Source organism: Hippocampus zosterae, chromosome 1 (assembly GCF_025434085.1).
Source record: "Hippocampus zosterae strain Florida chromosome 1, ASM2543408v3, whole genome shotgun sequence".
NCBI classification, from domain to species: Eukaryota; Metazoa; Chordata; class Actinopteri; order Syngnathiformes; family Syngnathidae; genus Hippocampus; species Hippocampus zosterae.
Window position 1 is genome coordinate 3,489,409 of NC_067451.1, and position 10,981 is coordinate 3,500,389.

The 10,981-nt window shown below is 50.7% G+C and overlaps 2 protein-coding genes across 2 annotated transcripts; both read left to right on the top strand.

The window, feature by feature from the left end:
• On the top strand, positions 1 to 1,323 carry LOC127611310 (uncharacterized). Its single transcript, XM_052081788.1, has 2 exons — positions 1 to 164; positions 463 to 1,323. Exon 2 carries the CDS (start codon positions 463 to 465, stop codon positions 1,321 to 1,323), a length of 861 nt encoding a protein of 286 aa, XP_051937748.1. The 5' UTR covers positions 1 to 164.
• A 1,695-nt stretch (positions 1,324 to 3,018) lies between these two features.
• Positions 3,019 to 10,909, top strand: LOC127609847 (GRB2-associated-binding protein 1-like). Its single transcript, XM_052079426.1, has 12 exons — positions 3,019 to 3,194; positions 5,490 to 5,618; positions 5,688 to 5,850; positions 6,042 to 6,183; positions 6,296 to 6,843; positions 7,771 to 7,853; positions 8,005 to 8,114; positions 8,200 to 8,429; positions 9,443 to 9,539; positions 9,737 to 9,851; positions 9,940 to 10,074; positions 10,207 to 10,909. The coding sequence occupies exons 1-12, from the start codon at positions 3,120 to 3,122 to the stop codon at positions 10,396 to 10,398; spliced, it is 2,019 nt and encodes a 672-aa protein (XP_051935386.1). The 5' UTR covers positions 3,019 to 3,119; the 3' UTR covers positions 10,399 to 10,909.
• Positions 10,910 to 10,981: the final 72 nt, after the last annotated feature.

A 10,981-nucleotide genomic window follows, 5' to 3' on the forward strand; every position in this document is an offset into this window, starting at 1 on the left:
TCCTGGAGCGTGCCAAAGCTGAGAATCGGTGATTGTGGCTCAAGTTACTGTTTGAACAGTGAAGACTTGATGGTCGCCAACATGCAAAACGGCTCCAGCGGGGATCTCATTCGTCTCAGAAGTTGCATCCGAAACGTTTGGACCTTGGAAGTGCTCCTGATAAGGTGAGTCACCTTTTGATTTTTTTTTGTTTCTTTTTAACAAGGAAGGTCAGCAAGCCAGGCAACATGGCATATTTTAGCGAGAGTAAAGGAGTGGTTCACAAACATCACTCCAAATTCTTTGTGAAATGTACATCCGCCCATCTTCGACGAGTGGCCTTTTCTTGCGGGCGGTCAAAGCCGCGCCGCTTTCTGCTTTCATCTTCACACGCCACACCTGTCGAGTGAACGTTACCTCGTCAAAGGAGAAGTGCTCACTGACATATGTACACGGCCCTGATTCGCGTCTGTCCTTTTGCAGATGTCCAACAACTCGAGTGATTTCATCAACTGCTTCCAATCTGGGCCCTTGCGCATCTTATTCATGGGCTCCAACGTCTTCCACCTGCTCACGCTTCCCCTCTTCCTCAACGTCCTGTACATCGCGTACCGTCAGAGCAGGCGGCGGCGCTCCGCCACGGCCTCCCCTTTGTCGTCCGGCGCCGCGGTCAGTCATTCCGACATGTTCATCTTCCACATGGCGGCCATGGACGTGATCGGACAGCTGGCCTCCATCCTTCGTCTTTACGGCCTCTTGGCGAACAAATCCAAAGTCGTCACTTACGCTTTTTACATATTTTACTTCATGTGGTACGGCGAGGTGATGTTTCACTCGCTGACCTGCCTTGATCGCTATGTGGCCGCGGTCCATCCAATCGCCTACATGGGCCTGAGGCAGGGGCGGGCCCTGAAACTCCGGAGCGTCGTCATCGCCAGCGTTTGGCTGATTTCCGCCATTTGCGTAGTTATAGCATCTGTGCATTATTCTCCCACCGTGGCAATCGCCTTCCTGTCCCTTATTTTAATTGTCATAGCCTCCTGCAGTCTTTCGGTTCTCTGTGTTCTCAATCGAAAAGGGCCGGGCTCACAGAGTGCGTCCCGGATGGACCCCAACAAGTGGAGGGCTTTCAAAAGCATCCTGATCATCCTGACCATGTTGCTGTTGAGGTACGCGTGGAGTCTGACATCAGCAGTATACGCGTTGTTTGTGCCGTTTAATCACATTTATTGTTTGTTTGGGGTGCTGGAACTCATGATGTGGGTGCCCGGCGCTTTGGTCTTCCACGTCCTCTTTCTGTACAAAAGATGGACGCTGGCGTGCTCTAACCACAGCGCTCGGTGAGTCTGGCGTACTCAACACGTCACCATTCTGTGATTTCTTAGTTAGCGTTCTTTTCTTCTCAATTTGCGAGGATTTTTGTTTCGGCTTTTAAAAATGTGTGGAATCTAACTGTGGAATAAAAGCAATCCTTGTTGCCTTCAAAGTGTGTGCTTGTCAAATGTGGTCTGATGATGGCAGGTGGGCCGTGAAGGCATTGCAAGTGCCTGGAAAACTTGAGATGACCGGAAAAAAAAGGGGGGGGGGGTGGACAGCGATGTTTCTTGTCGTGAAGTTGGCAAGAGTTCGGGGGCTGAGAGATAAATGAACTCCTCATCCATTCAGTCATCTGATTTTCCGTCAATGGTGTCCGAATGTGTGGCAGGAGTCAAATTTACAGGTGTGTTTACGCAAATGGGCCGGACACACCTGAGTAGACAGCCAACCATAAAGAAATTTAAAAATCCATTGCGGAGATGCTTTTGACTGAGTGGCATCTCGGGTGAAGATGGAGGAACATGAATGGGGAACAAGACCCCCCCCCCCCCACCTCCCTCCACACCCCCTACTAGTGATGGGAATTCCGGCTCCTTTTAGAGAGCCGGCTCTTTTGGATCGCCACCCTAAAAAGGACCGGCTCTTTCGGCTCCCAAATGGCTCCTTGGTTTTTTTGTTGCTTAAATTAATTTAATACCAAAAATAACGTAATATTATGTGTAAATTGAAGTACTAATGCAAAAAATAGACATTATATCAAATACTTATTATTTATATGGCTTTATTTATATTCTTCTGAACATACTCAACATGGAACATACAAAAAATGTATTTTGATGAAGGAAAAAAAAAAAAACTTGAGCCTTCCAGTGCTTTGTCAATCTTATCAAGTTGCAGTTTTCACCACTTGCCAGGGTTTCTTTTTATTTTATTTGTATTTTATTTGTATTTTGGGGTCTTCTTCATAAGTGAAGCAAGAATTAGAAGCCAGAGCAGAGGCAAAAGGCAACGCTCTCTATTTTCCGGCGCCTTGTTTCGAAAGATCAAGATGGCAGATACACTGGGCCGAAATGAGTTTCCGAGCTCGGGGCTGAGAAGCTCGGTCATCTGCGGAGACGGGGAGGGGGCGGTGCTGCTTTGCCGCATGGAGGGGAACTAGGTGAGGTGGCTCGGGGGATCCGTTTCGGATGCCTCCTGTTCAACCTGGAGGATGCACCCACCAGGAAAGGCCCCCAGGACAAGCAGAAGAGGTTTTGCTTTCACGGAAGAATTCGTGAAGCCGTGTTTGCAGGAAGTTTAGTCTCCTCGTCTCCGCTGATGTTGCCCCCCCCCCCCACAGCACCCCCTCCCGGCTTTCTGACCCGGGATAAGTGGAAGAAAATGGACGGAGTGGAATGTGCTCCCTCTGCAGTCATACGACCGAGCGGCACCGCGGGTCAGCATTCACAACCGAGCGCGGAGAGAGGAATCCTTTCAAATTGGATTTCCAGGTCAAAGGTCAGTGGGAGTCAAGTTCGTTTTCTTGATGGATGTCCTTGTGAGGGCATCTTGAAAGAGCCTGGAGCACGGCTCCGCTGTTCCAGGGAGCGGAGGGAGAAGAAGAGTGGGAGGAGACTTGGGCAGGAATGTCCCCGTTGTCTGGGCCGAAGGAGGAGGAGGAGCCACAGCGGTGAGAAGAAGAAGGCCTGGGGGAGAAGGAGGCGGGGCTCACTCACTCGCCAGTGGCCTCCAGCGCGGCTCCCTCGTCCAGTTTGACTGATGAGGCGCAACTCCAGCGACACCCGATTGACTGCCGGAAAGGAGGGCTACGCCCGGCGCCCGGGATGAGTGGAGCCGATGAGGTCGTTTGCCAAGGTTGGCTCCGAAAATCGCCACCGGAGAAAAAGCTTCGCCGTTATGTGAGTACCGGCGGCCAGAGGAACGTACTTTTGCTTCCTTATACTCCGTTCCTCCCCGGTGAGGAAGCAAAAACAAGACTCATCTCATCACGCTATTATGTTTGGAAAGGAGTTTATGCACACACACACACACACACACACACACACACACACACACACACACACACACACACACACACACACACACACACACACACACACACACACACACACCACATATCTGGCATACCTGTCCAGTGAGTCGTGTTAATCTCCATCCTTGTTGTGACCACAAGTAACTCTTTGTTTTTTGTTTTTTTTTTTGGGGGGGGGGGTTGTGTATTTAATTTTTAATGGAGGTTAAGGGAGAGTGAGTGTCCACTATTGTAGCAAATATTTTCCAAAATGAAATTCACTCAAAAATGTACTTTAGGTGGTTGTTTGTCGATGCGTGCCCCGCGATTGGCCGGCAACCGGTTCAGGGTGTCCCCCGCCGACCGCCCGAAGGCGGCTGGGAGAGGCTTCAGCTCATCCATGACCCAAATGAGGACATGCGCTATTGACGGTGGACGCTAATTTGGACACTGTTAGCTTAAAAAAAAAATGTAAAAAATCGCATTCTTAAAGCCTGCCACGCAATGAAGGAGCTTTCGTTTTGTACGTCCGCGTATTTTGATCGCGCCGCGCGGCCGTTGTCGACCCGCGCACACTCGGCGAGAGCCTTGTGACCGCGGCGGCAAAAGCGTGCGCTCATGTGAAGATTTGGGCTAAAGTTCGAGCGGCAAACTTCATCACACGCTCCCTCTGTGTGCGTGTTATGTAATCCGTTCTAATCGCTCTCAGCTGCGCCTTCTCGAAGGCGATGGAAGGACTTGCTTCCAAGGAGAATGGAAAGGAACGCCTCACTCGCGCGCACACTCAAATATGTGGAAGACCTCCCTGGTCGGATGGTTCCGAAATGAACGCATCGGTGAGATGTGACAGGATGAGGAGGAACAGAGGTCTAAATAAGCAAAGTGGAAGGAGGGAAGCGCTTGTGAAAGCTTCGGTTTTCAGTTTGGATAGCGGGCTGGGAAGGAAGTGCTCCTTTGGATCCATTGTGTCCACTTCCTGTCGGAAGAAGGTGGAGGGGTCAAGAGCCAAAACCGAGGGAAGAGGAAGGAGGATCTGAGAAAGTGTTTTGTTGCATCTGACTCTCAAAACTCGGTTTCTTTTCAGGTACGGCCCACCGCCGGCTCACTTCCTGTCCGACGACTTCCTCTTCCTGTCTGTTTTTAGCCAGAGACGGGAAGCGCGCTTGGCGGTGTTAGCTTGAAGTGTCGTGCGCTTTGATGGACAAAAACACATAAGACGGAAGCCTCGTTTCATGCGACCCGTAGTCGTGAAAATCCACCACGTGGAGACACCACGTTAGCGACATTTTAAAGATACCGTATTGGCTTGAATATAAGACCGTGACGGCCCTGATTATAAGACCACGCCCTATTTTTCAAGACTCGGGTTTGAAAAAAGACTTTTTGAACACCAAGTTAATTTTTATACAGAAAATAATGACAGTACATCTGAAACAAATGATTAAAACAATATATTTGAGAGAAAAAGCATGTTATTTTACCTCGTTCAAATCTAAAGTGCACTCACATTCGTAAACTAATGGCTTCTGGTGTTTCAAATGTAAATGACATCATAACTCATCTCCTCAGCTGCCGGTTAACAAGGCCGAACTTCGACCCACTTTTCTCCAGATTGTCGCTACGTTTCTCCATTTTCTATTTTCTCTTCGATTATTTTCTTTTCTTTCTCACCACTATTTTTTTTTATTTTCCTTCTTCGTGCTACCGCTATTTTATAGATTCTTCGTGACTTGGGTTCACTTTGGCCTGGGAAGTCAAGTTCAGCATTCTCTTCAATGATATCTGGCGCCATCTAGCGTCGTGAATGGGTATAATGTCTAGACCTGAATATAAGATAACCCCCACTTTTTCGGTCTTATTACAATGCAAAAAACACCGTCTTATATTAGGGCCAATATGATACTTTTACCACCCTTTGTAAAAAAAAAAAAAAAAAAAGAGCAACTGAACGCTAAAACAAAAGAGAATTAAACATGGGATGTTTCACCACCCAAGTGGTCAAGCGGGCCGTTTCATTTTGGCGAATGAAAGTCCGCTAGCTTAATTGCTAACAAAGCGTATCACATACTTTGCAGTGAGTGACTCGCGTGTGTGCGTGAAACAGGATCCGGGCTGCCATGTCGCGCACGTAAAACGCAGCAAAGTCACCCCCAAACAATTTTTTCGCCACGTCCTCCCGCAGGCGTGGAAGAGGCGCTGGTTCGTGCTGCGCAGCGGCCGGCTGAGCGGCGAGCCCGACGTCCTGCAGTATTACAAAAACCCGCATTCCAGACGACCTATCGGAACCATCAACTTGAACTTGTGCGAGCAGGTACGCAACGCACGGCGCGCGCAGCGACCGGGGGGCGAGACGGTTGAGGTCGTCTTTCTCCTCCTCCAGGTGGACGCCGGGCTGTCGTTCACCAAGAAGGAATTGGAGAAGAGCTTCGTGTTCGACCTGAAGACGGAGGAGAGGACGTGGTACCTCGTGGCCGAGTCGGAGGACGACATGAACCGCTGGGTGGCGGCCATCTGCCTCCTGTGCGGCTTCAACCCGACCGAAGGTCAGTGAGACGCCACCGAGGAAGTCGGTTTCGTTCAAATCAAGCAACTGCCTCAGACGTGAAGGTCAGTTTTCGTGCAGATTATTTGCACTTGCAAAAACAATTGATCACACGTCGCTCCCCCAAGATAACGGTCCTGAAATGAACATTTCAGCTTAATTCTTACATTAAAAAAAAAATTTTTTTTGCAGTTCATGACAGCCTTCCAGTTTCCACGGGTACAACATCTGCCCCGCCCCCTCATGACAGAGCGAGATTGCGGCCCCTGGAGGCCGAGAGCGGTAGTGCACACGAGGACTACCTGTGGCTGGCGCAATGCCAGACTCGTGTCAGGTAAAAGAGCAGGAAGCCGTTGCTGTGGCGATAGTCACCCCCCCCCCCCCCCCCCCGTAGCCCCCCCTCCGGTTGTGACCGCTGAGTGCGCTTGGTGGATTTTCTCCCGCAGGCCCCCCGAAGGTTCCCCCCCATCCCCGGAAAGCGACAACGGTGACCAGCTCTTCCCCCCTCCCCCTCCGTCCTCCACCTCGTCGTCTTCTTCGTCCTCGCCATCCACTCTTCCCATCAGCCTCCCCCCTCCTCCTTCCTCCAGTTCCCGGACGGCGGCGCCGTGGACGGCCACCCCACCGACGGTGGCCCTCAGCCAATCTCTGGACTCCGGCGTGACTCCTTACCTCCGCAGGGGGGGTGGGAAACCTCGCTGCCACCCCTCCCCCCACCCCAGGAAGCACTCTCTGGATTTCCACCTGCATCCCGTGGCCATCCCCGTTCATGACGCCGCTCCATCCGGCTGCTACCAGGTGCCCCGCTTGGCACCCGGACCTCAGGCGGCCCCTGCTCTGCGCCCCTCCTCCACGCCGAGCGTGGCAGCCCTCAGCCATGCAGAGCTCTGCGCCTCCACGCCAGCCCCGCCCCCGCCCCCGCCGCCGCGCCCGCCCAAGCCGGTCGCCGTCGCAGCACCGGGAGAGAGTCCCACGGGGGGCAAGTCCCTCTCAGGTGAGCTGTCCCAAACGTTGTTTTTTGGTGGTCTGTTTTAGTCTTTGTGTCACGCTGTCACTTGAGTTTTTTTTTTTTTTATCGGTTTTAGTCATGTTCATACTCGTTTTTAGTTTGGTCGGCAAAAAGTCTGAGCATTTTAGTCTTATTTTAGTCAGAATCGTCCATAACTATTTTAGTCTAGCTTGAGGACGTTTTAGTTTATCCATCCATCCATCCATCCATTTTTCAATCCGCTTATCTTCACAAGGGTTGGGCGGTGCTGGAATGGTGGCAAATTATTATATATTATTATTATATAATAATTTAATTGCAACCCCACCCCCCTCGCATCCCCCCCCACCCCCTCCGTCAATATTTGCCATTTAACATGTGACTTTATTTTTTTTTATTTCAAGCTCCTCTTCCCACTTATTTTTTTTTTTAAACAAACGCAATAAATTCGTCTGCAGTACAATTTCAGATCAATTTTTTTTTTTTATGTTTCGCTTTCATCGGTGAAGCTCCTACTAAAATAAAAGCAAATAAACTTGACAAGCAGTCAAGCATACAGACAAAATGACAGCACGGAGCGGCAAGGAGCTGCTTTTGGCCCACAACTCGCAGCCAGACACTCAAACAGGAGGCGACGCGGCCAACAACAACCCGGCTCCCGGTGTTTCTGACAAGGCCACGCATTTAACTCACAAATACTACAGTAGATTCAATAATTACACAAAAAACATGTGGTTTAATGTCCCCCCCTCCCCCCAACATTAGCTCAGTCACTGCAAAGCCAGCAAAAATGGCTCTTTGACATCAAAGACACGGATGGCGGTGAACGAGTTTGGCATTTCAATGCCCCCCCCCCAAAAAAGGAAAAAAAAAGCCATTTGCCCATTTTCGACCCTCTTGATGTTTTTCCTGCTGTTGTGTTTTTGTCTTCAGGTTGCGAGTCGCTGTCCGCCACTCGCTCTCTGTCTGACCGAGCGAGCATTTTTGACTTCAGCGACAGCTTCAACAGCTACTTTGTGAGTTTTTTTTGGGGGGGGAGCAACAGAAATGATCACTTGGTTCCTGATTTGGTATTAATTGCGCAATCTGAAATCCAACCATCCCCAAATGTTTTGGGAGGCGCAAATGTTTGAGTTGGACCTTGACAGGTTTGCCGTGCAATGTCAGTTTAATAAAGGCATGGTACCACTGGGCAGCGTTTGCTCCGAAGACGACGACGCCGACCAAAATTACGTCGCCATGAGCGCCGCCACCACGGAGCCGCCGCCCGCCGCACGGTTCGTTTTGTCAACAAGCGCGAGTCTCGTGATTGCGTCTTCGTCGCCCCCCCCCCCCCCCGCCGTGAAATTTTCCTCCTTTCAGACCCCCGGAGGCATCCGTTCATCGCCAAGAGGTCAACTACGTCCCCATGACCCCCGCCGCCGCTCGCCCGCCCGCCTCGGCAGACCAGGCGTCTTTTGGGAGGCAGGTGCCGCCGCCCGCTCACACGGGCTTCCGTAGCACCCCGCTGACACCCGCCACGCCCCCTGCCCCTCCGATCCGCGAGGCCCTGCCGCCCCCCATCCACCGCGATCTCAAGCCGAGGCGCAGCGGTGAGGGTGCAAGATACACACTACTTCTAAATCTGCAGTTTATTCCTCCTATTTTTGTGTGTTTTACTCGATGTATTTGAATGCCCTCTAATGTGGGAAAGGAGAGCTCCGGTCCCCAACGCCACTTTTCAGTTGTTTCAAACACAAACACAAATGAAAACACATGCGACTGATCTAAATTAAGCTACTGCAGTCGCCTCAGGTCATATCGCCGCCTAGCACCGATATGTCACCAGCGCCAAAGCACTACTTTTATATGATATGTCCCATTTTAATTTTTCAGTGACTGACGGAAGATACCCCCCACCCCTACCTCGGCCCCAAAATAAATAAATAAATAAATGGATATCCACAAATTGGTGAATATGCAGCGTGCTTCGGTAATGCCGGTGGATGTGGGAAAGGAGAGCCACGGTCACGGGAGCACTTTTCAGCCGTCGATTGAATGACAGGATAAGAGTAAAACACGTAAACACAATGAGCACGCGCACACACACACACACACACACACACACACATGCACGGAGACGCTGCTGTTTGCCACAGCTGACGTCCACGCGCTCACACGACACCCCAGCATGGATCTTCCGGCACGCGTCTTACACACAGACAATATCAACAGCGTTTTCTCTTCATGACGTCATCAAGATGGTTATGATAACGACACGGGAGGAGCTAAAATGATTTGTTTAATTTTAGGAATTAGGAGGTGATGCAAGTCAATATGGTACTTCGACATGTGCAGTGTAAACAAATATATGCTCTTGTTGAGTTTTGACAGAAGTATGACATGTTTGGTGTTCTGTTGTTTTGTTATTTTATGTTCTCCAAAGCGCTTTGTTTCAGCTACAGCTGTTGTGAAAGCGCAATGTCAAGAAAGAGATATTGATTTATGTTTGCCTTTTTTTTTTTTTTTTGCTGGTTAAATGTATGTCAAAACTCAATTTGAATATCTTTAATAAGTGCACGTCAACGCGTGTCAAAGGGAATCATTTTGTCTGTGTACCTCCCAGGGAAGCCGGCTCCTTTGAATCTCCCTCCAGTGCAGCAGGAATGGCAGGAAGTCCCGCCCCCTGTGCGCTCACCTGTCACTCGAACCTTCACCAGAGGGTACGTATCTGCTGATGTGTCTTCTGACATCACTAAAAGCCGACATTCATGGTTGAAATGCTCCTGGATCCCAACCCAAACACATTAAGCGCGCCCCCTTGTGGCAGCACAAGGCGTTACAGCAATCTCACCGTCCAGCTGCGAGGCGCTCATTTGTCTTGCCCACTTCTTATTCGCGTCTTTGCGTGGCGCGTCAGCCCGCCCAGTCGCCATTCAGCCCAGCCGACCTCGTCCCACAGTTCGTCTCCCTCCTCCGACTCGGATGATCCCGATGACAGCTACGTCGCCATGACGACCAGCGCGGGAGAGCCCGTAAATAACGCTTTCTTCTCTCTCCTCCTCGCAATGGATTCCTCCCCTCTTTTTCAGTTCTTTTTTTTTCCTTCCCGTGTGCCCGCAGTCTCTAAGGCTCATGCTTCACCGGGGCTCCGAGGGCGGGGCCAGCAGCCCGTTGGCCCGGCGAGCCAGAAGCAACAAACAGGTGGAGTACCTGGACCTGGACCTCCACACGGGCCGATCGACACCAACAAGACAGGTAACAGTCTACCGAGCTGCCTCTTGTGGGGGCTGAAAAACAATTTGCAATAACTTGGGACTTTTATATAAACGAGCTTGCATCCCAACATTTGTGCGAATTTTTTTTTGGGGGGGTGTCGCGACGCTTCAGAAACGGTGCCCGGATGACATCGACGGAAGAGGCAACAAGCCGGCCGAGGGTGCGGAGGAGTGCGCCCGGAGCGTGCGGGTGCGCGTCGACTACGTGGTGGTGGACCCCAAGAGGACCAAGGCCCTGAGGAGCACCAGGGAGGCGTGGCATGATGGGAGAATGTCCACGGAGAAGTGCAAAGAACACAGCTGAGAATTTAAAAAAAAATTGGGTCGAATCTGAAGCCGATCGATGATTGAGAAGTAGCGCTTAGGATCAACTAGATTGATTTTTGGGCTGTGCGCGACTTGATGTGAACAAAGCGCGATTTGAAGAAATAATCCAATCCAATCAGGACGCATGGATCACGCCTACTCCACGGATGTTAGCGTTGTTTTTTCATTATTTCTTGGCGTGAACGACGGAATCTTGTTTAATTTATTGTTTTGTATTTGAATAAGAACACGTGACATCCCAAGCTCACGAGTTTTGAAAATCCGAGCGCTGGGCAAGAACTGCAATTTTGGCTCTGGCACTCGTCCCTCGAGAGCACCCGAGCAAGCGAGATCAAGTGCGATGAAGGGCGGCAACCTCATTAAGTCCGCAAGTCGACCGTGCTAATGTCCCCGGAGGACGCCCGCCGTATCACGTCCGTGTGCCTTTTCTCGCTATCTTTTCTCTTACCGGAATGCAATCGACTGCAAGTAAAGATGAGTGTCAATCAGAGCCGACGTGTCTTCGTGTTTCGTTGTTTGCAAAGTTTTTGGACGAACGAGACTCCGGACCAGCGTCGATC